We start from the raw sequence: 27,298 nt of genomic DNA on the forward strand, positions 1-27,298 counted from the left end.
TTAAGCTAGAGACTTTTTAGGGCAGGCAGACATCTGATAATATATAAACTCAACCAATTTGTAATTCCTGTCAGTCTCTTAGGTACTTCATGATAAGCCTGTAGGCTTTTATTCAGTAGTCTGGTATGTGGTTTTAGAACCTATATTAAAAAAAAAACAAAAACTACCTCTGTTGATTTTGAACAGATTGTAATGGACAGCAACCTCAAATATAAGTATGCATCAGGATCACTTTGGGGCATACTTACAAATGTGGATTCCTGGGTCCCAACCCCAGAGAGTCAGGTCCTGTTAGGAAACCAAAAGTAAGACCCATGAAGCAATCAAAACAATTGAATGCTAAACATACTTTATTTTTTAAAAAATTTTTTTAATGTTTATTTACTTTTGACAGAGAGAGACAGAGCATGAGCATGGGAGGGGCAGAGAGAGAGGGAGACACAGAATCTGAAGCAGGCTCCAGGCTCTGAGCTGTCAGCACAGAGCCCGACGCAGAGCCCAAACTCCCGAGCTGTGAGATCGTGACCTGAGCTGAAGTCGGACGCTCAACCGACTGAGCCACCCAGGCGCCCCTAAACATACTTTAAGCAGTTAATAAATATTTCTTATTTGATTCACTTGCCCCATATGGTAGAAATTCCATGTGAACTAGAGACATTCTGAACCCATGGAAGAGGTGGGGCCTTGGCCTTGGTAGGGGAAAGGATTTAGACACAGGCCTGGAAGAGCAGGGGAAGGCATTTATTCACTGAAGTGTGGGAAGAGCAGAGGCTGGGCGGATGTGCAAAGGCACGCATGGGCTGGGTGGAGGTGGAACTGAGAGATGAGTGTGACTGTACAGAACACACAGGTTCACGATGTTTGTTCTTACCCTGTGTTGTTCAGACAGGAGTTGGAGTGGTGTGTAATCGATGGCACATGTTGGATGTGTGGGCTCTTCTGAGACAATCCCTTCACGCCTGATCAGTAACCCTGGGTGGCTGATAGAATTGACTTGAAGGGCACCTCCCTTCCTTCTCTTGGTTCCATTAAATGTTTCACTCAGTCAGATCATTATGCTGGTTTGTGGTTCCAGTTCCACTCTGTGTGCCCTAGAGGAGCCCCATCTTCTACCTGCAGAAACAGAATTACAATTGCAGTGACAGATTCTTACCCAGAAGGCCAGACCAAGTGTAAAGGATGATTAGCTGATCTAGCTCAGAGTAGTCAGGGTCTGGAAAAGCTTCGTGCAGGAAGTACATCTGAGCAGAATCTTGAAAATTGAGTAGCGGGTTGACCAGGTGAGGGGAGAAGATGCTCCAGGAAATGGGAGCACATTTGCAAAATCACATTTGCAGGGAAGAACATGGCATGATTGGAGTTTGGTCAGCAGGAGCTCAGGGTGCCTGAAGGAAGCTGAGGCCAGAGAGGTATATGCAGGTGTTATGTCGCGTAGACCATGCTAAAGGGTTGGATTTTGTCACAAAAGCAATAGGGAGCTGGTAGAGGGTTTTAAGCAGTGTTATTTTGTGTTCAGTGTGGCTGCAGTATGGATGATAGATTAAAGAGGGCAATGCCAGAGTCAGAGAGGCAAGAGATGAGAGCCTGATGAGCTTGGAGGTGGGAATGGAGAGAAAAGGAGGGATGGGGAAATTTTAGAAGGCAAGTGCAAAAGGACTTGGTGGCTACTTGAGGTTTGGCAGAGGAGGGACAAGCCCTGACAGTGAGTGGATGCTGCTGCCATACCCGGGTCCAGGATATGGGAAGAAAGTCATTTTGGTGGGGATGATGATGACTTCATGTAGGGAGCAGACTGATTTTGAGGTATTTGTGGCACATCCAAGCAGAGGTGTCTGGAGGGCCCTTAGCGGGTCTGGAGCTCAGGAAGGTATAGGCCAGACATTGGTGTAAATGGAAAAAGATAATTTGTTGTACTAGGTTGGTTTCATCTCCAGAATATTTCTCAAAAGCAACCACAACTTTCCACGTCCTCTGCCATCCCTTGGTTCAGGCTACTATTATATTCTAATTGGTGTGGCTACTTCTGTTAGCGGTCTGTTCTTTTTTTTTTTTTTAATTTTTTTTAACGTTTATTTATTTTTGAGACAGAGAGAGACAGAGCATGAACAGGGGAGGGGCAGAGAGAGAGGGAGACACAGAATTGGAAGCAGGCTCCAGGCTCCGAGCCATCAGCCCAGAGCCCGACGCGGGGCTCGAACTCACGGACTGTGAGATCGTGACCGCGAGATCGTGACCTGAGTCAAAGTCGGACGCTTAACCGACTGAGCCACCCAGACGCCCCGTTAACGGTCTGTTCTTACACAGCTGGCAGAGTGATCTTTTAAAAACGAGATGGAATCTGGGGCACCTGGGTGGCTCAGTCGGTTGCACGTCCAACGTCGGCCCAAGTCACGATCTCACGGTCTGTGAGTTTGAGCTCCACATTGGGCCCTGTGCTGTCAACTGAGAGCCTGGAGCCCGCTTCAGATTCTGTCTCTCGCTCTCTCTCTCTCTCTCTCTCTCTGCCCCTCCCCGCTCATTCTCCCTCTCTCTCTCTCTCTCAAAAAAAAAAAGAAAAATAAATAAAAAATGAGATGGAATCTTTTCATTTCTCTGCTTAAAATACGTTGCCACAGATTTCCCATTGCTCTTAGAATAGATTCGAACTTCTTTTTTTTTTTTTTTTTAATTTTTTTTTTTTAACGTTTATTTATTTTTGAGACAGAGAGAGACAGAGTGTGAACAGGGGAGGGGCAGAGAGAGGGGGAGACACAGAATCTGAAACAGGCTCCAGGCTCTGAGCTGTCAGCACAGAGCCTGACGCGGGGCTCGAACTCACAGACCGTGAGATCATGACCTGAGCCGAAGTCGGACGCTTAACCGACTGAGCCACCCAGGCGCCCCTAGATTCGAACTTCTTACCATGCTACGAGGTCTTGCCTGATCTGGTCCAGCCTGCCTACCTGCTCCTCCAAACATCTTGAGCCTTTGCTTGACCATGTCTCTTCTAGGCCACAGGCTTCTCTTCTGTCTTGTCGTACACCAGGTCCCCCCACACCCCCCAGCCCTTGCTTATGCGGCTCCCTTTGCCTGAAATACCCTTCCCCCATCCTCGGCCTGACTAACTCCTCACCTTTCAGCTCTTACCTCAGAGAACATTTTCTTCAGAGGAACCTTCCCTGGTCTCCTGTGCTGTATTAGAGCCGTCCTGCATTTTTCTTTCCGACCACTCAACACCATTTGTTATTGGTTACTTCCGTGTTTGTTTAGTGTCTCCCGTGCAAGCTCTGTGAGGGCAGAATCCATCCTATGTTTTGTTCATCACTGTACCCCAGTGCCAGATAGTCCTGAGCCCATAGTAAGCACTCCGGTAAATACTGATTAGGTTTGTTGAGCGAATGAGGGTCATCATCTGAATTTTCTTTCTTGAAAAACTTGCAGTTTTTACAGTCACAGAATATGATTCACGCATTACAACTTAAGTAGCTGATTTCATCTACTTCTGGTAGTCTTACATTTTTCAAGGTTATTAAATAGTTTGCCTCTGGGAGGTTGAAGCATTAAAACTGCAAGTCATATCTGAAGGGTATTTATCTTCCCTAATGCCCGTATTCCTTATGGCGACTCTGGTTAGCAGGGCCTGACCTATCCATTGGCCGTCGGACAGTCGTCTGGCACTGAGTTTTGAAATTGGGAAACCTGGTGCTTGTTGCCTTAAGTTGGGTCTTTGTGGCAGAGTTTAGTAGCAGCTTCTCCTTCAGCCCTCATTTGGGAAGTGTCCCAATACGTGCTGTTTGCGTTGCAGCTGTGGGAAAGTCCACCTTTGTGAAGTTACTCACGGAAACTTACCCAGAGTGGCACATAGCTACAGAACCTGTAGCAACATGGCAGAATGTCCAGGCCGCTGGCACCCAAAAAGTAAGTTTTGAGTTGTGGTGGGTAGTTGGCAGGCATGGGTGAATAAACTCATTGTAATAATCTAATTTGCTCTGAGTTGGTGAAATAGCCCAGTTTGAGTCTCTGTTTTAAAATACTTTCATTCCAGAAAGCAGACCGCATGTGCCAGAGAGGATATGATTTGTTTGAATATGTTTAGTTTTGATTTTTGTGGTTTTTACATGTCTACATAAGTGACTGCCTCTGTTCTTTGTGGTTTCCCAAAGCATGTCCAGCCATCCTGGCTTTGTCGTTCCTACCCTTAAGTGTATTACTGAAGCTGGCCATCAGGATTATTAATAGTTAATTATAGTGATCTTAACTTATTTATGAAGTCTGAGAAATTGGAAGGGACTTAGCGAACATCTTATCACACTCTGAGTCGATGCAGAAGTAATAGCTGACGTTTATAAGGCACACTCTGCCACTTACTATGCCAAGCGCGGTGCATTTCACTTATGCCTCGTGGCGTAGGACCCAGTGTCACGTCTACTGCTTTGGGAGAGGCCGTAGGTTTGGTTTCAACACCAGCCACATCAGTGTGAGTAGGGAAGGACCAAGTTAGACGTGAACCTCAGAGGTAGCCCAGGGAATGGCACCACCTTGCCTCAGTCTCCACACACTCCTCCCACAGCCACCGGGAACATTCGCCGAGCAGCTTGTTCTGGGTTTTAACAACTCTAATTGTTAGAAAGTTCTTGTATGAGCCACTTTGCATCCCTGTGACTCTGACTCATTGATTCAAGTTCTGCCTCTTAAGTGTTTTGACTTTCCCACATGACAACGCTTCATATAGTTGAAGGTAATGATTTGTTTGCTCTTTCTCTTCCGTGAGTCTTTCAAGCCAAACACCATTTTCCTCCAGACTCTTCCTCATTCCGAAGTAACTTTGTCTAGGCGATAAGCTCCACTTTGTTAGTTTTCTGGTTAGAATTTACTAAAAGTAGTACTCTAAATGGTAAAATATAGAACTTGTTTCAGGTGCCATTTTTCTGTTATTCGAACTCAGAATTGTATTACCTCTTTAGGCAGGCACTTCATGCTTATTGTGGATATATGTTTTTTAAATTGCCTCTTCGTGTGTGTGTGGGGGGGGGGAGTATTTATGAAATTAGCTTTCCATTTAGAAAATAAATTACCTATCTTTTTCTGAGTATGCCGCAGGTCACCTGTTACAGGGATTTAAAAAATACGTCCACAAATCGGTGGATGAGCTTTCCTTTGAGAGGTAGACCCAAATTCTCTCCTTGAGTGTGGGCTGGACTTAGGGACTTGCTTCTGATGAATAGAATATAGCAGGAATACAGTGGGACTTTCTAAGGTAGACCATAAAAGACATTGTATTTTCCACTTTGTTCTGTCTTGATCACTTTTGGCTCTGGGGATGCCGGCTGCCATGTCACGAAGCAGCCTTGTCTGTGAAGAGGCCCATGAAGCAAGGGATGATTGAGTCCCCTCCTGCCAACAGAGTGAGTGAGTCTTCGTAGAAGTGGATTGATCCTTCAGCCCCAGTGAAGTCTTCAGATGACTGGCCTCCACCAACATCCTGACGGAAACTTTTTGAGAAACTCCAAGGCAGAACCAGGCAGCTAAGCTGTGCCCCAATTCCTTGCCCGTAGAAACTGAGATAATGAACATTCTTTTTGTTTAAGCCACCAGACTTTGGCACAGTTTGTTGTGCAGCAGTAGAAAATTAATACTCACGTAGTCCCATTATCCAGAGGGAAATAGTTAACATTTTTGTTCTTTTAGATTTCTTTCTAAAGAGGAGAAAATGTATATATTTATATACACCTATGTTAATATGTTAATACACCTATGTTAATGTATTAAAACATATATACATTTCCTTTTTTTTTAAGCAAAAATTGTAATTGTTACCTGCATGGCTTTTGATATACAAGGTCTTCCTTTCATAGTCATTTTAACGATCGCAGTTTACTGCATAATATCATAATTAAAAGACTTAATTTAATACATAATATTACATGTATTAACTTCTTCCTGTTATAAGCAGTGTTACAATGATGAATATCCTTGTAGCTACATCTTTTTTTCTTTTTAATAGCTAAATTTTGTGCACTTTTGTGTTTTCTTAGGATAATCTACAATTGGAATTTTGATGTCCAGAAATTACACATCTTGTTGACACTTGTTATATATACTTTACAGAATTTTCCTACAGAAAAGTTGTACTACTCTCCCCATAGTTTTTGGCGACACTGGGTGTTACTGTTTTTCATCCTTTCTAATATGAGGGACAAGAAAATGGTGTGTTACTTTGTTTTACATTTCTTTGATTACCAATGAATTCAACATCTTTTTTATGTTATCAGTCATTTATTACTATTCTTTAGTGAATTGTCTATTCAGACCTCTTGCTTTTCTTTTTCCTATTGAGATCTTCACATTTTTGTAATGGCTTCATAAGAACTCACTGTATGTTAAGTATCTCAACTCTGTCCTATATTGCTGATACTTTCCCCAGTTGGTCATTTTTCTTCTATCTTTATATATGATCTGTTGTGCCATATAATGCTTTTAAGTTTTTATGTAATAAAATCTTCTTGTAATTACTGCCTTTGATGTTAAAGTTTAAAAAGGCCTCAATCTGAGATTATAAAAATCTTTGCCTATGTTTCTATCTCTTTTATGGTTTTATTTTGCTCTCTGTGTGACTTTAAAAGTTATACGAGGCTAGTTTTCCCCCCAAGTCGTTATTTACTTTTCATAATAGTATTCTTGTTTAGTTTATTCCTGAGTGGTTATGTATTTTCTTATTATTGTGACTGGGATCTGTTTTCCCATCTTTTTCAAAGTTATTACTGTTTTGAAGGAAAGCAGTTAACCGTATTTGTCTCATGTGACTTAATTTTTGTAACATTATTGGTTTTTTTTTTTTTTTTTGCTTTATCTGCTTGAGGTTTTAGAAAATAATAGTTTTCTCTAAAAACTGATCATTTGTAAGAGTTAAGAGTTCTCCGATATCCATACTTCTGTTTTCTTTTATTGGGTAGAAGTTCCAGAACAATACTAATTGTAGCAGCACTGACAGTTAGTTAGCCTTATCTTGTTTTGTCTTTAATGAAACGACATCTGGCGCATCAGTGTTCAGTTCTGTGATGGTTAATTGTTTCAGTAGATCATGTGCGGCAAGTGCCCTTCTAATTACTAGGATAGTAACATTTTCCTCAGGATCAGATGTTGAATTTTCATCAAAAGCCCTTTTAGTACCTAGTGAGATAATCATGGGGTTTTTCTTTTTTTAATCTCTTAGTAGTAGTCAATAGATTTGATAGTGGTGCCGTTTGTACATTCTAGAATGAACCCTTTTGATCATGGTATACTGTCCTATTAATTTGCTACTAGGTTGTTTGAAATTTTGCATGTATATTTATATATTTAATTGGTATTGCTATTTTTTTTAACAGGTTTTACCATTAGGGTTATGAATGAATTGAGAAGTTTTATACTGTTTTAGCATAGGAATTATCTATTCTTTGAAGGTACGATAGAAATCATTTTTTAAATAATATGGATCCAGTGCTGTTTGGGGGGTAGAGTTACTGGACAACTGTTTCTTTCTCAATTATCATTCAGAGTTTGTGTTGTTTTAGGTATTTTTCTTTCAAATAGGATTTTTAGTTTTTACCCAGTGTTAGGGTTTGCCTTTCCTGGGTATTTTCTCTCTTCTATCACCTTATTTTATGCTTTCATCTTTTTTTTTTTTTCCTTTTTGCTATATTTAATATTCTCTTTCATTTTTCTCCCCTTTAGTCACACGAGAAACATACCATTTTTATCCTAACAGCGGAAACGTTTAAATTAAAAATGTACATGTGCTGTTGAGTCTGGTGGCTTTGTCGGTTAAGCGTCTGACTTCAGCTCCAGTCAAGATCTGATGGCTCATGAGTTCGAGCCCTGTATCTGGCTCTCTGCTGTCAGTGCAGAACCTGCTTCGGATCCTCTGTCTCCCTCTCTCTCTGTCCCTCCCCCCCCAAATATATAAACATAAAAATGTACATGTTTAAACCTATCTTTTAATGTTAGTGGAGTCTCTGTGAAAGGGAAAAACAAACCAAAACAAAACTTTTTTACTTTTTTAAATTATCTTCTTCTCCAGTATATTAAAATTATCTGAAATTTTGTAGATCCTGAATGCTTTTCCATTGTGAAATGTCTCTTTTAACAATAGAAATTTGGCACTCAGTTTTATACCCATTTAAATAATAGTTCCTTAGTTAAATTTCACTCTGTTCTACCAGTTGATCACTGACCACTGTTTTCTCATTACCACATCTTCCCATTTTGTAATTTTTCAGTTGGTTGGAATATATTTTAGAGAATTTTTTTCAGAAGGGGTATGTGGGTGGTATAATTTCTGAGTGATTGCTTGTCTAAAAAATGTCTGTTTTTTTGCTCTGGAATATGAAAGGTAGTTTCTGTTGTAGAGAAGTATTTTATATGGTTCTGATCCTTTTTTTTTTTAAATTTTTTTTTAATGTTTATTTTTTATTTATTTTTATTTATTTATTTTTTAACGTTTATTTATTTTTGGGACAGAGAGAGACAGAGCATGAATGGGGGAGGGGCAGAGAGAGAGGGAGACACAGAATTGGAAGCAGACTCTAGGCTCTGAGCCATCAGCCCAGAGCCCGACACGGGGCTCGAACTCACGGACCGCGAGATCGTCACCTGAGCTGAAGTCGGACGCTTAACCGACTGAGCCACCCAGGCGCCCCTTAATGTTTATTTTTGAGAGAGAGAGAGAGAGACATAGAGTGCAAACAGGGGAGGGATAGAGAATGGGGGAGACACAGATCTAAAGCAGGCTCCAGGCTCTGTCTGAGCTGTGAGCACAGAGCCCAATGCGCAGCTCGAACTTACCAACCACATCGTGACCTGAGCCAGAGCTGGGTGCTTAACTGACTGAACCACCCAGGTGTCCCTGATCCCCCCCCCCCTTTTTTTTTTTAAATAAGTAATTTGTGTGATTCCCCCTTGTTAGGTTTTTGTTTTATTTTTATGAATTGTCGACATTTTGGCAGGATAGGTCCAGCTATGGGTTCGTGTGTGTGTGTGTGTGTGTGTGTGTGTGTGTGTGTGTGTGTGTGTTTATGCTTATGAAAGCTATATATGTAAATATATATGAAATCTCTTATGGTACTCAGTGAATTTCTCTGGTGGAAAGTCTCATGTCTCAGAGCTTTTCTTTAATTTTTTAGTTTTAGCTTTTCTATCTGATCAGTTCCTTCTTACTATAACTCCTAGTTGTTCCATGGTTTTAAACTGTTTTCAAATACCTAGAGATCCTACATGTTTCTATTAGATAGCGATTCTCAGTGATGATGAAATCTGATGAGAGGGAGACGCACACCTTATGAGTAGGGGTCTTCCTCTGCTCATCTCTTTGTTGGGGGTGGCTTTTCCCCTCCCTGTGGTGGACTCTTGTCTCATAAGAAGGAAAATCATCTCCCTAGATAGCTTTGTCTGAGCTACAGGTACTATGGAGTTCTGGATCATTTTAGCTCTTGTTTGGAAAGTTGTTTGATACAAAATCATATTAATTACTGTAAGGTGGAACACAGGTGACATTACATCCTGATCTATCTTTCCAGAGGAAAGACAAGGAGAGGCTCAAAAAAGCCCTGCCACGATACGACAGTGCATACTGGATCTCTTCCTTCTACCCTGCGTGTCTTCATTTCTGTCATCCTTTTCTGTTTTTTTTTTTTTTTTTTTTTCTCTTAGTTTAAGGACAATTTCTTGAGCTGATTCACTAATTAGGTTTACTGCAGCGTACAGTGTGCTAGTTACCATCTTCATTGAGTGCTTTGTTATGACAATTTCGTTTTTCTCCTCTAAGAATGTTCTTTTCATATTGTTCCTTTTTTTTTTTTTTTTTAATGACAGCCTGTTCTTATCAGTGTGGCAGTCCCTTAACTCTCATTGAGATTTTTCTGGCAACAGCTCTGTCTCCTAAGGGGCTGCTTGTCCTGAGCACACACATTGGCTTTCTCCTTTTGAATTGCTGAATATTTCTATATCCAGTTATTTCCCTCTCTTTGTTTCTATGTTTGAAGGGATGTCTGCATTTGTTCTGTAGCTGAGGTGGGTTCTTTCAGAAATGGTGTAGACCCTGTACAGTTTTTTGTTTTGGAATGGCCTCCCTTTGGTAGCCCAAAGCCTGCCGGTGGAATAGCTCCCACCTGGTCCACCTAGTACATCTGTACTCACAGCAGCTCGCTCCACTCAGTGGTCTTCTGCGCAGTCTGGTAACTGTGCCACACCCCAAGGGCTCCCTACAGTTTCTGGTGACACCATCAGAGACTCAAGTGGATTCTAATTCATCCCCCTGCTTCTACTTCCAGCTCGTAACCAGGAGCCATTTGTGAGGCTGCTGTGTGTTTGCGGATTGGAGGATTGAAAGGAGGGAAAACATGTTGTGATCCATTCTGCTTTACCTGCATTGCTCCCAGTGAAGCCTTTCAGAGAGCTGGGAGCCTTCTGTGTAATCTAGGGTTGATCCTTAGCCAAACTGGACCACTTACGGTTGTCTAACCTTTTACACCTCCTATATCTTTCTCTCCACCCAAATGCTTTTTTTTTTAAAATTTTTTTAAATGTTTATTTATTATTGAGAGACAGAGAGAGACAGAGCATGAGCATGGGAGGGGCAGAGAGAGAGGGAAGCACAGAATCTGAAGCAGGCTCCAGACTCTGAGCTGTCAGCGCAGAGCCTGATGTGGGGCTTGAACACACAAACCACGAGATCATGACCTGAGCTGAAGTCAGACGCTTAACAGACTAAGCCACCCAGGCACCCCCCGAAATGCTCTCTTAATCCCCATTTCCATCTGTGGAAATTCCATGTATCATTGACCTCCAAGCTTATCTTTATATAGAGAAACATTAGAATGAAGTTAGAGGAAGCCAGGTTTGAGTCCCTGTTCTGCACTTACTCACCTTGAGACCTTGGACAAGTAAGTTACTTAATTAACCTTTCTGAGTGGACTTGCCTTTCAGGAAAATGAGCATAACAATAGTTCCGTCTTCATGAAGCTGTTTTGAAGATTAAATGAGATAACAACATAGTGAACACTGAAAATAAATCTTAGTTTTGTTTTCTGAACCCCTTACAGCATGGAGCCCATCGAGCCCATGTAGCATCTCATCCATGCAGGCCCTCAGGTAATGCAGTTGAGTGAATGCAGAGCCAAAGGGCTTTGCATAAAATTCACTTTGTGCCCAGTCAGTGGCAGAGCCCAGGAAAGAATCAGGGCTCTCGAATATCTGACCCATGTTCCCACCTGCACGTGCCACGTAGGGGTCTTTAAATATGTTTCATAAAGTCTCTAGAATGGAGGAGGAAGGTTTTGCTTGGCTGTTTTAATCCCTTCATTGAGAGGGAAAGAGAGAGAGAGAGAATTCTCTTTGGTTGGTTAGTTGGATTTTCGAATAATCCGCTGCTTCCTTGTCTGGGTTGGAGTTGTAGAAAGAAATAGCCAGGGATGGAAGCTCAGAAGAGAGGCAACATAGTGTTACAATGGAAAGATTTGATTCCAAGTAGTTGTTGTTGGAGAACTCTTCATCAGACAGACTCCACAAACCAGTCAGTGAATGTGCTCATTCTGCATGTGGTTCTTCTTCTGCTCTTCTCTGGTATGCTGAAGGTGGCATGTCCTCTCCCTCTCAAATTCTCTCCTAATCAGGTAGGAAAATCTCTTCCTTGATTATGTGGCTTTGAATAAACTGGGGGATATGATTACATTTTTTTAGAAGGAAACTTCTGTAATTGTTTCCCTCATTGATATTAAACCATGGGTGTGGGGAGCAAACACCATGAAGTAAATGTACCTTCTAGGAAATTCTCCTCTTTTGTAATTTCCCTTTAGGCCTACACTGCTCAAAATCTGGGAAACTTGCTGGATATGATGTACCAGGAACCAGCACGATGGTCCTACACATTCCAGACATGTTCTTTTATGAGCCGCCTAAAAGTACAGCTGGAGCCCTTTCCTGAGAAACAATTACAGTCCAAGAAGGCGGTACAGGTCTTTGAGAGGTCCGTGTACAGTGACAGGTAAGACCCCGAGCCCTCCACTGGGCACAGGCCCCGTGCTCAGCACCGCATGTTTTCTCTTGCTCAGACCCTGCTCTGCTGTGGTTTTTGAAAAGTGTACTTTGAAAAATGCTGCTTTTTTCTTTTTAAATTTTTTTAAGTTTATTTATTTATTTTGAGACAGAGAACACAAGCGGGGGGGGGGGGGGGGGGGGGAGAGAGAGAAAGAGAAAGAGAATCCCAAGCAGGCTCCATGCCCAGTGCGGAGCGCGACGCAGGGTCAGTCTCACAATGGTGAGATCATGACCTGAGCTGAAATCAAGAGTCGGACACATAAGTGACTGAGCCACCCAGGAGCCCTGAAAAATGCTACATTTTCATTGCCCATTTACTTCTGAAGATGTAAGAAATAGTTACCCATTTACTTCCAGATTAGACAAATCAATTCTACTTCTTGGTGTTCCATAAAGCCTCATGTAGGAAAAAACTACGGGTACACTTGTAAATGTCATGTAATTTTTAATATCTCGAAACGCTGCAAGATATGTCATGCAAGATATGCAAAACAGTGCAAGATACGGGCTACATATTCCTTCTCTACCCCAAGAGAGAGCCTACTAAGGGGCACCTGGGTGGTTCAGTCAGTTGAGTGTCCAACTTTGACTCAGGTCAAGATCTCACGGTTCATGGGTTCGAGCCCCACGTTGGGCTCTATACTGACAGCTCAGAGCCTGGAGCTTGCTTTGGATTCTGTGTCTCCCTCTCTCTCTGCCCTCCCCCGTTTGTGCTTTCTCTCTCTCAAAAATATTAACATTAAAAAGAGCGAGAGAGAGCCTACCCTTTATAAAAGCTAAATATGTGAATTATAGGTAGTTGGGCTGTAGATTTTGGTTCTTTTCATTTGTTGGGTATACTACTGTATATTTTTCTCTCCCCTTTCCTAAGCCATGCCTCTTGGACTGGGAAGATGACTTACATACAACAACCCTGGTTGCTTGGAAACATGTTCACCATGGGTTTTTTTTATTTCCAGCCCTTTAGTGAAGTAGGCATATGAGAGACCCCCTCAGAAAAAAGAATACTTGGTTTAGAAGGTATAAGATCTTAACATTTACTTGTAAAGGAAGAGATGAGAACTGCTTTTGCTATAGACAGCTATACATTCTAGATGTTTTCTTCAGAGGGGGGCATTTTTGAGGTAGAAAAGATAATTCATTTAATCCTAATGGTAACTTAGGCCTTTTCCCCTTTTTAAATTTTCTATTTTAGAGAGCGTGTGCTAGCAGGGGATAGGAGTAGAGGGAGAGAGAGGGAGAATCTTAAGCAGGCTCCACGATCAGTGTGAAGCCTGACACGGGGCTTGATCCCACAACCCTGGGATTATGACCTGAGCTTAAATCAAGAGTCAAACGGACACTCAACCGACTGAGCCACCCAGGCACCCCCAGACCCTTTCCCCTATTTAAAGAACTCATTCACTTGAGGCACCTGGGTGGCTCAGTAGGTTGGGCATCCCACTCTTGGTTTCGGCTCAGGCCTTGATCTCACAGTTCATGGGTTCAAGTCCCACCACATCAGGGCTCTATGCTGGCAACGCAGAGCCTGCTTGGGATTTTTCTCTCTCTCCCTCTCTCTCTGCCCTTCCCCTGCTCACGTGCATGCTCTTTCTCTCCCTCAAATAAACATTTTGAAAACATTCATTCATTCATTTGCTCAAGCACAGATTTATTAAATCCCTGTATGTTCAGACACCAGGCTGGATCCTGGGACTTAGCAGTGAGCAAAGGAGACCCAGTCCCTTCCTTCAGGGTAATCCTACTCTAACGGGACTCTGAGACTGCACACGTGTGTGATGTGTGTCTCAAAGGAGGAACACAAATTGTTTGGGAGAGAGGACAACTGGGAGGAAGAAACCTAAATCTTTTTGGTTTGAGTTAAAAGGAACAAAAGCATGTGTTTTTAGAACAGGGGCCCTGATGCCTGGGTCCTTACGCTTGTTCTTTGCGGCACCTACATGCAGTAGTTCCCTCCCTTAGCCCAACCTTCTCCCTCTCTCCCCATCAACACCAGCTGGGAGAAAGAAGTGCTCATCCTCAAGAAAGATGAGGATCCCTCGTAAAGGCTTATAACAGATATGTTTTTTCTCTTTATAAGATTTTAGTTTCTAAATTGTGACGAAGCTGAAAATATTTTTCAGAAATTGAGTTACAGAAGTCATCTTTTTGTTGCCTTCGGCTAGACCATAGCTAAACCATTCCAGACTGGGAGAGTTGACTTCTGGAGCTCCCAGATTAATTTCTTTACAGCCTAGCAAAGAAGTAGGTATAGTAACAACTACGATGTCTTGAATACTATGCACCGGTCACTCCAGCAAGCACCTTGTCCTACAAACAGTCAACACAACAATTCTGAGTTGGGTTCTACTGTTACCCCTTTGTGTAGAGGAAGAAATGGGCTCAGGGAGTTTGATGGCTTGCCCATGGTAACACAGCTTATGAATTTGGGGGCCAGGCTCACACTCAGGAATGTGACACTGCAGCCCATTCTTTTAATCGCAACACTTGCGGCCTTGTGGTGTATACTTCCCTGGGCCATTCGTACGCAAGGATTCTGAATTTCATTTTCCCAGAAGTGGCCAGTTGCTAAGCGTTGCCTTAGAAACTGGTGTTCACTGTTTAGGATGTAAATTGTGTTTTGTATCAAGATGCCTGACGTTTGAAAGCAGAATTGACCCTTCTGAAGCAGTGGGTTTCTTGTTAGCTCTGATCTCCTATTTACCAGATGCTCCTTTTGTTGTGGCAGTAAGCAAGGCTCAAGCTAGCTTGATTTTTAGATTTAGCTTCCTTGTACCTGGATTAGAAGCTCAGCAACAGAGGAAACAAGTAAAGAAGAGCTCATGTGTGCTTGGGGGAAGGTCTGCTCTCTTGGTAATACTGCAGTTAGTGAGAAATGCATTTCCTGCTGCATGGGTGACCCCACTTCAGTACGTTTCCTTCTCCGCTTGTTAGCTGTATGAGAGGATGGCTCAGCAGCCTTGGAGACTCAGAAGCCCTCACAAGCCCTAGGTTGGTTTTTTGTTTGAAGGCTTGCTACAATAATAATAGAGAAATCTCAAAAGTTTCAGTTTTCATGCACCATATGCTGTATGTTCTGACTGGCTTCCAACAGGGAAAATTGCTAGCAACCAATGATATTCTTTTCCAGTGCCCCTTTTCTCCCAGTGGATCAGTCCTGTTGGAGAGCTGTGATTTTGGCTTCTAAAGTCTAGATGCTATTTCCCATCTTGCTGTGGGACAAGGAAGGAGATCTAGGTTAAGAATTCAGATTTCTTAAAGATTGATGAGGAGCTAGAAAGGTTAAGTGGTTTGAACAGACGTGGAACAAGTTGGTTATTGATTTTTCTGCTTCTCTCCCTTTTGCCTTTTATTCCCTTTCCCATTCTTCTCCCCTCCCCCAATCCCACTTACATTTCCAACCAGGTATATCTTTGCAAAGAATCTTTTTGAAAATGGTTCCCTCAGTGACATCGAATGGCATATCTATCAGGACTGGCATTCTTTTCTCCTGCAGGAGTTTGCCAGCCGGGTCAAATTACATGGCTTCATCTACCTCCAGGCTACTCCCCAGGTAATGCAGAACTTCAAGCCTTAAGCTTCCCAGCCATATGAAACCTGAGAGGTGACATTCTCCAACCCCTGATTTTCTGGTTGGAGAAATTAGATTGTGGGTATTATCTGGAGCGTGGTGGGTAGAGGGTAAACACCCTCCCATTCTGGCATCGAGTACCCCATTTCCCACAGGCTTCTGCAGTAGAGGGCTAAAGCAAATGACTGAAAGGGACTCTCTCAATAGAGTAACAACACAGAGAAAATTGGGAATTGTTTTTATCACCCAGGGTTTGCAGATTGGCTCCTCTGACCAGGTCACCTGTACTCCGTTGCCTCAACTTTCCCTTCTCTCCAACTGGGTCATCCATCAGAGTCTGGGGTGGTCTTGATGGTTTCCTGAATAGGATGCTGGGATGCAGTGGAGAGTTTCCTCGCCTCACCCTGATACTACTGTAATTTATAGCTGCCTTTTTGTTGTTGTTGTTGTTTTGTTTTTAAATTTTTTTTAATGTTTATTTATTATTGAGAGATAGACACAGAGTGTGAGCAGGGGAGGGTTAGAGAAGGGTGGGGAGACACAGAATCTGAAGCAGGCTCCAGGCTCTGACCTGTCAGCACAGAGCCCGACGCGGGGCTCGAACTCACAAACTGCGAGATCATGACCTGAGCCGAAGTCGGTCGCCCAACCGACTGAGCCACCCAGGCGCCCCTATAGCTAGCTGCCTTTTGAACCTTGAGAATGGACTACAGAAGTTACATTTTATGACTCTCTGACTTGGACCCTGGAGCCAGCCTAGTATGCAATAGGGTGATATCATAGAAGGAGCACCAGGAAGGAGAGTCTTTGACCGACAGTGACCCTGGACGCCTTTCCCCTGGAGGGGTCCTTGTCTTTTAAATCCAGTGGCTGAGACTAGTGGTCTCCAAGGGCTCTTCTGGAGTGGGATTCTGAGTCAAGGCTGGAGGTATTTTTTGAGAGGTGTGTTGCTCTCGGCTTTTGAGACATATGTAATGTATAGTCAAATACCAGATACACTGCATAATCTTAGGAGGAAAGCTCCTTTCTGATTAGAGGCCATGCTTTTTATTTTTTTTATTTTATTTTTTCTAGAGGCCATGCTTTTTAGAGATGGGACTGAGCCTTGTGGACAGGGGCAGGCCTGAGAGCAGACTGAGCAGTCAGAAGATAGGTAGGAGAGCCCATCACACAGGCTTGCAGGAGCTGGAGAAAAGGCCAGCAAGAGTCTTCCTCACTTGCTTGTGCCCTTTGGAATGACTGTGAGAAGTGATGGTGACGGTGGTGGTGGTGATGATGGTGGCCGCGGTGGTGGTGGTATGACTGACACACCTTCCTGGAGAGACTAACTGAGCTCCTTCAGCAGGGGTGGAATGAGGGGGGTTGTTGAGAAAAAATGAGGGGCTTTGAAGGTTTCTTGCAACTTAATGGTAGAAAAAGCAGAAAAACTTTAAGACTGGTTGTGGATTTTGATGGTCTTTTGATGGTTGTAGAGCCAGAGACCCAGGAATGCTGATATCCTTCCCCAGAGTCACCCCTGACCCCCTCCTGTGAGATTCAGAGGTGACCATATCCGAGGGAAGAGAACAGACGTGAACACGTCTGCATGTGAAAAGCCATGCGAGTGCCCAATACTGTAGTACAAAGCCCTGGGAAAGAAATACTGAGTTTAGAGCATGTGAGATGGACCTCAGTAGGGCATTTTGCTCCTTTCTACCTGCTCTTCCTTAAATTCTAAAACACAGGCAAGCCAACCTAAAAAACAGTCAAAAGAGAAATGTCTGTTCCTCAGTGTCCCACCCAGCCCCATGGAATCAGGAAGAGACTGCAGCCCTGCCGGGGACTGTCGGCAGCATGGAGCTAGTATGCCGGAATTTCCTGGTACCTGTGGCACCCAGGCTTGGGCTTGGGAAGTAGAGTGGCCAGGCCCACTAGCGGTCACAGTCCAGTGTCCAAGCAGCCTCTCTTCCTGCGGTGGTTGGTCAAGGGGGCAGATCAGCAAGAAGGTCCCCACTTGCTGTGTGCAGCTACACTGCCCTTCTTACGTTCAGGTGTGTCCTTTCGTGAGGACTGAGATCAAGAGACACAGGTCTAAAGCACTGCTTGCATATGACTTTTGAAGAAAAGAATTTGTTGAGGGGCATCTTGGCGGCTCAGTCAGTTAAGCGTCTGATTCTTGGTCTCAGCTCAGTTCTTGATCCTACTGTCATGAGTTCAAGTCCTACATTGGGCTCCGTGCTGGGTGTGAAGCCTACTTAAAAAAAAATTGATGTAGCCTTACCAGTAAAATAAGAATTTTGCCGAATGTTCGAAGTAGGAGTTTACCTGTTAATCATGCTCCTTGGAATTTATACCATAAATATGCTCCCAAATGGACACAATGGCTCATGTGCAAGACAGCAGTGTTTGTAAATAACAGATTATTGGAAACAACCCAAGTGGTCATCGGTAGGGATCAGTTGAATGTATTGTGCTCTATCCATACATTGGAAAACTCTAAAGCCATAAAAAAGATGGGAAAACACTAATTGTTAAGTGAAGAAAAGCCAGCACAGGGGATGTAGTGGGACACCTTTTACAAGTACGGTGTTTTTTTTTAAAAAGTGGTGGTAAGAATGTGTATATGCATAAAATATTTCTGAAAGTATACAAAATTAACATTGGTTGCTGTGGTATCGAGAACTGGGCAGCTAGAAGTTGGGGGTGTAAAGCTGTGTGATGGGGAAGGGAGGAGAACAAGGGGAAATGTCTTGAAGCCATCAGCAGTAATGGGGGGGTGTATAGGCAGAAAGAGGAAGAAGAAAGCAGGTTCACGGTGAAAGAAAGTAGAAATGGAGAAGATGAAAGCAGGAGAAAAAGGTTAACAGAGCCAGGGAGACGAGGGCAGAAATGGACTCAGCGAACGGCGGCAGGCAACAGAGTTTTCACTGACCACTGGCTGTGCCAGCCCAGCGCTCGGCCCTGAACAAGACAGGCTCTGGCTCCCAGCCGCTGTGCTCTCAGAGCTCCCTGTACACGCCTCCCTCTGTCTCCTGAGACAGCTGAAATGCCACTGGCGGCCTGTGTTTCCCCAGGGCCTGGCACAGCGCCGGCTCTCCGAGTGGTGCTCAGGAGCTGGTACTAGAAGTAAAGGGGGGGGCCCTGCCTCCTCCAGGGAACACCTCTCTGACTCTGGGGCACAGCTGCTCCCTCCCTCATCTGAACTGCTACACTGAAGAAAGATCCAAAGCTCACAGTTTAGCACTTGATTCACTGTTTTGCGTGTTGGTTTACCTATTGTCTAAGTAAATTATAAAATCCCAAGGACAAGGACTTCATCTAAGTTTGGGATGATAGTTGATTAGGGGAAAAGATTGGCGAGAAGGAATGGGTGCTAGAAGCATTAACGTGTCAGATCTGTCTCTGTTAATCAGTTTGAAAAGTTGGACATAAGCTCATAAATGAAATTTGTTTACATGATTTCGTTCCCTTAGAGGAAGGGCTGAGCGAGAGGGAAACAGCAAGGACTCTGTGCGTCTTTGGGAGTATTGTGTGCTTCATTTGCAGCTAAAGTTTACATTTGGGATAAAGTTTTTTAAGTGTTTGAAAGAGGGTAGTCCTAGATCAGTGGGCTACTCCACCGGTTCTTCCCAGGACAGGTGACATTGAATGATGAAACGTTTGCCATGTGGAAAGAGGAAGGAAAGCAATCAGGCAAAACAAAGATTGGGAGCAAAAGTCTCAAGGTGGTAAAGAGCTCGGCCTGTCCTGCAGGTCCGATCTGGCTAATGGCACTGAGTCCAGGGAGGTGCTAAGGATGAAGGTGGAGAGGTAGGAGGGGTGGCCAGGATCTGGGATGGCCTTGTGCGACAGGTAAAGGAGGAGAAGACATTCTCTGGGCCAGTGTGCTTCAGACTTTTCTACCAGGTGAAGGCAGAGTGGAATCATGCACTCTCTGGAAAGGGGGAGGGAAGGAGAGTTAGTCTTAAGCCTCACTTTTTGTTTACTTCTTTGTTTTATCTTTGACCTGGGCAGAGTTTGCATTCTGCTGCAGACTCAGTGAGTGAAAGGATATGAAAGTCGTGTTTCAGATTTTCCATTTTGTAAATATGCTCCTCATGCTTCCTTGAACCTGGGGCTCTGTGGCTGTAGGTAGTACTGAGCCTGGGAAGTGTTCGCAGCAAGGAGCGCACCGCCACTCTCCTGCAGCACTAAGGAAGGGTGGGTGGAGGGGTCTCACTGGGAGGAGAGAGCAGCTTTGGCCAGGAACTTGACATGCCTTACCTTGGTGAGTCCTCACCAACTCCCCATGGGGTGAGTGGAGGGGAGGAGAGGGAAGCCCACAGAGCTTGCACCACTAGTACAAGGCGAAGACAGGAATCGAATTGTGGGTTTTCTGACTTTAAGGCCTGTGCTGTTCCCATGCACTTCACCGCCTCCAGAACGCAGAGAGCCAGAAGGCTCTTGCCACCATCTGAGTGAGAGGTGATAAGGACCTGACTAGGACAGAGGTGAGAGAGATTAAAGAGAATTTAGGGACTTCCTGGATGGGATTGGGAAGAAGAAAAAAAAGGGTTGATGAAGTTTGCCATTACCCTGTGATTGAATAAGAAAACCAGACAGTAGAAGCAAAGTCATGGCTTACCGTTCTCAGGATAGACATCATGAGTTGAGTCAGAGAGCCCCTGAGGACTGCATTGTCACAGCCAGGATAACACATGAGCTCAGCAGGGCCTGGGGATTGTCTTTTAGGTTTGCTGGAAGAGACTACACCACAGGGCCAGGGAAGAGGAGAAAGGAATTGAGCTGGCATATCTCGAGCAGCTTCACAGTCAACACGAAGCCTGGCTTGTTCACAAGACAACCAGGTAAGCAGAGAAGAGGGCAGCACCACACAGACACCTGCCTCCCTACAAGCCAGTTGCCCAAACATGAGTTCAGCACGCAGCCCCATAAGAAGGTTGAGAGTGTACCGAGTGGTTGGAAATGCCAAGCATTATCCAACTCAGAAACTTAAATGTTAGATGTAATCTGTATATGCTAAGAGACTTTTTATCAGATTCTGTTTCTCACCTTTTTTGTTTTTTAACATTCCCCTAGATTGAACATTGTGATTGAGGATAGTGATATAGTTAGCTCAGGGTGAAGGTCTGAAAATTTCTGGAGAAATTGTCCTTCTTACTAAGTTGACAGTCCTAGTTTTGGCCTCTCCTTCCTTCGGGCTCGGCATGCTATCCACTTGAAATGTGTAGGGCTCTGACCTTCCATATCCATTTCAAGACTAAAGAGAAATTTCAGCCTTCCTCTTTCTGGCCAACTTTATTAAACTCTTTTTCAAATTGCTATTTACATGCCATTTCATTGAGAAGCCATGTGACTTTAGATCTCTTCTATGGATTACTAAGACTTGGTGAGTATGTGAAGGTTGGCTCAGCTTTCTTTTTTCTGTCCCCTAAAACGTTCATGCTTCTTACAAGGCTCCACTTTGAGGCTCTGCTGAACATTCCAGTGCTGGTATTGGATGTCAATGATGATTTTTCTGAAGAAGAAACCAAACAAGAAGAACTCTTGAAAAAGGTGGGGAGGATCTTAACTCCTGCATCTCGTGATTTTCCTTTATTGCACTTTTGTCTTTGCTTCAGACTTCAGAATGATGGTCTTATGCTTTGTGCTTCAAATTGCATTTCACACTCCAAAGCCCGTGGGACCTTGTACATGTCACAAATATAATCCCTATTCTCTAAAGTATTTGGGCTAATAATTGTTAAATAATTGACTTCCCAGCTAACTTCCTCCTCAAAGGTATTTTAGAACTGGGGAAATACAATTTATGGATTCTATTCCCAGCTCTGCCACTTGATACTGTATGACCCTGAGCAGGTCCCATTTCTCCCCCATGCCTATTTTCCCTTCCTCACAAAACCTCGTGGGCTCGGCTACATATGCAGTGTGGGTGGACTGTTGTAGAGCGCTAAAAATGTGAAATATAACTTTTGGTTTTTCTCTTTCGCACAGGTAAACACCTTTGTAAATAATCTGTAACCAGTCCCGGGATGTTCTGGCTCTCTGAGTTTCTAAAGCTGGAAAAATCCCAAGTCATGCACCTTTCCATCGCCTTTTGCCCCTAGAGTGCTCTGACACTCAGGTGCATGGTTTGGGTTAGCCTTCGACTTTGCAGTTACTGTCTTTTATGTCTCAAAGGCTTCTAAAATAAAGTGGAAGTTTTGCTTATTCTGTTAATCCAGTTGTTGGTTTATCCCTGTGCATATTTCTTGGTGCCCGCTCTGAATCTCCCTCTAGATGAGCCATTTTCACCTGAGAACAGCCATAGCTTTTCTCCTGAATCCTTCACCACCTAGACTTCCCTGTGTGCTCACTTGTTCCCTCTGATGCGCTTGGGCTGGGATTGTTCCCAGGACTCCCATCCAAGCCCTGCCCTGGGCACGAAGGAGGGAAGTACAGAGGTTCGGGAGAGTGTGGACACTCAGTGCAGGCCCCCAGCACTAGAGAATGGAACCCGAACTCCAGGATGCTCCTGTCTCTTCCCATCCAGCACTTTTGTTTGGGGGTGTGGGGTGCTCTGACCTTTGTGCTAGAGCTGAAGAACCTGGGCCAAAGGAAGATGGAGGGAGGGAGAAAACAAATCATGAGCCCAAAAGTCCCAGCATCTTGCATTTAGGATTCAGTCATCCTGGCACTCTGGCCTGCCCTAAATATACCCAGTGAGTTTCAGGTGATCTTAATGGAGTGACTGTGCTGGAAAAAGAATTTTTTGTGCTGCACTTCAAGCTCCAAGGACAATTTATTGTCAAGAGAAAAATGCATGGCTCTGTAGAATCGAAATGCTCCATTGCAAGAAGCCTGCACCTCCATGAATCCCTGCACTGAGCCCTTAACAGTCATGCAGGCACACAGGAAAACGAATAAGCTCAGAAGTCAGCGTCCCAGGAGACAGAAACCTGTGTTTCTCTTTATGCTTGGGGAAACGAGTGTGAGATTGGCTTCTGACAAATGTATGCTGTCGTGAAATGGAAGCACAGCATTTCTTTATCATACTTAAATTTTTAACCGTTTTATTGAGATACGATTCACGTACCGTACAATTCACCTAATTAAAGTGCACAGTTCAGTGGTTTTTAGTATGGTTGATAGGTTGAGCAACCATCACCATAGTCAATTCCAGAATGTCTTCAGCACCCCGAGAAAAATTGCCAACCAAGTAGCAGTCACTCCCTGTTCCCCATCACCCTTACTTCTTCCACCCCAGTGCAGCTCTAGGAAGTCACTGGTCTACTTTCTGTCTCTAGATATGACTCTTCTGGAGATTTCATGTAAGTGGAATCACATAATAGGTAGCCTCTTGTGACTGGTTTCTTTCAAGGTTCTCCACGTTCAGCCATGTTGTAACATGCATCAGTACATCGTTCTTTTTTGTGACGAAATATTTCATTGTATGGATATACTACATTTTGTTTATCCATTCATCTATTGATAGACATGTGGATTCCATTTTGGGGCTGTTACGAATAATGCTATGAAAATTCATATACAGATTTTTGGATTTTAAATTTTCTTGGATATACATCTAGGAGTGGAATTACCAGGTCAAATGGTAACTCTGGAGGAACTGTTAAACTCTCCAAAGTGGCTGCACCACTTTACATTCTCTGCAGCGATAAATGAGGGCCCCAGTCTTTCCCGGTCCTTGCCAAAACTTGCTGTCATTTCGATTATAGCCGTCCTAGTATCCTATCCTGGTTTTGATTTACATTCCCTGATGGCTAATGATATTGAGCGTCTTTTCATGTTACTATTTGTTATTTGTATTTCTTCCTTGGAAAAATACCCAAATCCTTTGTGCTTTCTTCAGTTATTTGGCTTTTTATTATTGAGTTGTAAGAGACTTTGGATATTCTGTGTACAAGTTTTTACCAGAGACATGATTTATAAATATTTTCTACCATTCCCTCGGGTGTATTTTGATAGTGTGCTTTGAAGCGCAAAAGTTTTGAATTTCGACCAAGTCTAGTTTGCCACTTGGGCTTTTGGTGTCACATCTAAGAAAGTTTTGAACAATCCAAGGTGACAAACATTTGCTCCTAAGTTTTCTTCCAGGAGTTGTATAGTTTTGGCTCTTCCATTAGGTCTGTGGTTCATTTTGAGTTAATTTGTGTGTGTGGTGTAAGGATTGACTTCGTTCTTTTGTATGCACATATCCAGTTGTCCCACCATTTGTTGAAAAGATGATTCTCTTTTCCCATTGAATTCTCTTGTTAGTGTTGTCGACCCCCTTGTTCTTGTGTTTGTTTGCCGCTTCAGGCTTTGGACAAGACCAGGGATGAACATTGGATGGTAGGTATGTTTTAGAAACTCGGTGCTTTTGGTTCGTTAGCTTTGAGGGGCCCAAATGTTTAATTCCCATTTACATTCTCAGGAACCACTAATGTAAAGCCAGAATAAGAGCACTGGGACCCCACCCTTCATTCGTTTAATCAGTCATCAAATATTTGTGAGTATCTCCTGTATGCTAGAGACCAAGGAGATAACAGCACAGCGGAGGCAGGCTGTCCTTACCTTGCAGAATTCGCCATCGGATGGTGAGGGTGAAAGAGCAGACAAGTAATTGCTTATGTGGTGAGCGGTTCAAAAGGAAACATACGGGTGTTCCGTGGGGGCTTATGGCAGAAGGAGCCAACATAAGCTGGGACAGCCCCCCCTTAGAAAGTGGCAACTGTTCCGAATTCTGAAGAATTAATGGGGCAGGGTATTCAGGCAGAGAAAAAGTCACGTGGCAATGTCTTTGTGTGAGAATGAGGCATTAGGCCCAGCTTCTCAAAACCACATAAGACTAGTGGGTTTAGAATTTAGGAATACGCTCCTATCCTTCACCTTCTTCACTTAGAAAAAGCCTGAAAATCTAGAAATTCAGCATTTCTTTCCCTGCATAAACTTTGCCCTTCAGAATGTGAATGTTCCGGGGGTGCCTGGGTGACTCCGTTAAGTGTCCCGACTCGATTCTGGCTCTGGTCATATTAACACAGTTCATGGGATCAAGCCCTGCATTGGGCTCTGTGTGCTGACAGCACGGAGCCTGCTTGGGATTGTCTCTCTCCCTCCCTGTCTGCCCCTCCCCCCTTTCAAAATAAATAAATAAACTTAAAAAAAAAAGAATGTGAATATTCTGTAAGATAGCACCATGGACAGTCTACCTGGGTAAAATAATTTGCCATTTTCCAAATTGGTAGTGAGATGGTCTAGAGAGACTGTTTTAATGAGGACCTTAGCATTCGAGGAGGGACAGGTCTGGGAGGAGTGTTTAAACACGGAGACCCAGCACAGCACAGTCACACCAGGCCGGTGACTGTCCCACTCCCATTTAGGCTGTGCTCCAACGTCAAATAACTTAGATTAGCACATAAAAATAGAGTTCATTCTCACTTGTGATGTCGTAAAACCTACTCTTCCCGAACCGGAATATTACCTTGATGGGTTTGTAATGTGAATTGAAATTGTGAAAGTTCTCAAACTCTCCGGCTTTTAGCATGAAAGGAGAAGGTGGTGGTTTCAGGGGAAAGGCTGTTTATTTTATGAAAATGCTAGAATCACAGGACGATGTAGCAGGGGAAGAACATGTGCTTTAAAACTGCAAGACTGCTTACCCTTCAGCCTTCACTTTTAAGGAGTGGGCAGTTTAAATCTGGACCACTTTCTCCTTGGAACTTTCTCCTTGGTCTCTTCTGTGTTCCGCTATTTGGTCCCTCCCTTTCTGTGTCCTTAGCTGACTCCTCATTTCCTCCTCTCCTCTCAAGTGTTGGCGTCCCCAAGGCACCCTTGGTTCATTTCTGTCTTTACCCACTGTGCTGAGTGATCTTGTATTCCTTTTTTTTTTTTGCTGCCATATCAAGTTACCACAAATTTGGCTTAAAGTAGCACAAGTTTATCTTCTAGTTCTGTAGGTCAGAACTCTGACGTGGATTCTCTGGAGGACAATCTGTTTCCTTACCTTTTCTGTCTTCTAAAGGCTTCCCACATTCCCTGGCTTGTGTCCCCTTCTTCCATCTTCAAGGCCAGCAACTATGTCTCTGACCCTTCTCCCGTGGTCACATCTCTCTCTGACCACAGCCAGGAAAGTTTCTCTGCTTTAAGGCAGAGTACTCTCCCCATCTCAAGATCTTTAGCCTTAACTACATCTGCCAGGTCCCTTTTGCTATTAAGGTAACATATTTACAGGTGCCGGGGGGTTAGGGTGTGGATGTCTTTGGAGGGCTGTTAACTCACCCTTGCAGAGATCTCAAACACCCATCATAGCTCCTATTGTTATCATGGGGTGAGTACTTCTCAAGAACTTGGAAACGTGGAAAATGTGAATCATTTGCAATAGCAGAGGGAATAGTGCAAAGAACTGTATCCCCATTACACAGACCCAATCAGCCTCAGATCACCAGAAACAAGCCTGTAGTTTGACAAAACCAGATTTATTAATTCATTGTGATGAAAGGGACCTCACCAGAGTAACTATGGGTGTCTTACCAAACGGGAAAAGAGAATTAAAGGATCTGGGGGAAGGATAGAGTTTAGGTAAAAATGTAAATGAAGCAGTGCTTTGATAGGCTCAGAGAAAAGCAGGTCTCCGTATACGGGAGTCAACGCCTGCCTGGTCTGAACTGCACTGCAGGCCCAGGTTCATTTCCTTCAAAAGCACAAAGTGAATGTTGTGTTCAGAAGCCCCTTATCTGAAGCTCCAAACCTGAATTGCAAATCAAGACCGTTTCTCTGTGTCAAAGTGACTTAGATCCTCCCAGCAACAGGAGGGTGTTTCATTTTTACTGATAAAATTTCAAACGGCAAACTTTCTGACGGTCCATCATTTCAGAGAACAAGGTGAGCTCAGTGACTCAGAAAGCAGTAGCCACGCAAAGAAGGGGGTGGTTATGACACTTTAGCAGCAGCGTGCCCTTGGGAGGAGTAGTGTTTCATGGCAGCTTTGTAGCTGGCCTTACCTGTGCCGTCTTCCCCGCCTGAGATGGTAGCACGGCTTTTGTTTTCTTAGTCTGAGCTAATTTTTACTTTCTCACCCACTTCAGTTATTTATTCAGGGCCAGTTTTGTGTCACCTGTAGCCAACCCACCACTCAGATTGTTTTGAAGCAAACCCCAGACTGGAGGGTGACGTTTAAAGCTAGATCCGTGTGGACTTCTGGGTGTCATTACCTGGATCTCCCTTCCGCTCAGTGTGTGCAAAACAGAGTTCTCACCCCACCCTGCCCCTTCCCCCTCCCCCAGGACAACAAAGCCTGTTTCTTCACGAGGTTGACCACGTTAGAAGCCTTGGAGTCATCCTTGCCCTCCAGCTCTCTTCCAATCCCTTTCTCACCAAATTCTGAAATCTCTCAATCTCTGAAATCTCTCAAGTCTTCCTGCACCTCATTGTCTGCTCTCTAGTTGAAGGTGTAGTGGGCATTGCAGTCGACTCCCCCAAATGCATTCACCCCGCCTCCTTTTTCCTAGCGGTCACATGGCTCCCTTCCTCGCATGGCCATGCCAGGAGTGGCTACGATGCTCACTCCTTACCCTGCCCGCCCATTGCTACTACCAGCGACCATCTGTTCCCCAGGCCACCTCACCTTATTCCCGGCCCTTATCTGTAGTTTCACTTCCCGCAGCTCAGTTACCAGCAGTCAGCCATTGTTCTGGAAGCAGATGATCCTCCTTCTGACGT

The 27,298-nt window shown here is 43.9% G+C and overlaps 1 protein-coding gene and 1 long non-coding RNA gene across 4 annotated transcripts in view; one reads left to right on the forward strand and one right to left on the reverse strand.

Moving 5' to 3' along the window:
• The window catches only part of DGUOK (deoxyguanosine kinase), a 30,022-nt gene extending 8,202 nt beyond the window's left edge, over positions 1–21,820 (forward strand). For 2 of the 3 annotated variants that reach the window (XM_042932741.1, XM_042932740.1), the window contains exons 2-6: positions 11,811–11,998; positions 15,457–15,604; positions 20,333–20,448; positions 21,058–21,157; positions 21,596–21,820. In XM_042932741.1, the coding sequence (XP_042788675.1) occupies positions 11,847–11,998; positions 15,457–15,604; positions 20,333–20,448; positions 21,058–21,157; positions 21,596–21,622 (543 nt within the window). In that variant the 5' untranslated portion in view covers positions 11,811–11,846 and the 3' untranslated portion in view covers positions 21,623–21,820. Of the gene's footprint in view, positions 1–3,784; positions 3,898–11,810; positions 11,999–15,456; positions 15,605–20,332; positions 20,449–21,057; positions 21,158–21,595 lie in introns of all 3 variants that reach the window. The other variant, XM_042932738.1, reaches the window with a different exon arrangement.
• Positions 173–27,284, reverse strand: LOC122216212. Its single transcript, XR_006200786.1, has 4 exons — positions 27,204–27,284; positions 3,127–5,675; positions 872–1,113; positions 173–288 (listed from the first exon to the last, which is right to left on the reverse strand). It is a non-coding gene; the product is annotated as an uncharacterized LOC122216212 (long non-coding RNA).
• Positions 27,285–27,298: the final 14 nt, after the last annotated feature.

The sequence above is a fragment of the Panthera leo genome, chromosome A3 (genome assembly GCF_018350215.1).
Source record: "Panthera leo isolate Ple1 chromosome A3, P.leo_Ple1_pat1.1, whole genome shotgun sequence".
In the NCBI taxonomy this organism is placed as follows: domain Eukaryota; kingdom Metazoa; phylum Chordata; class Mammalia; order Carnivora; family Felidae; genus Panthera; species Panthera leo.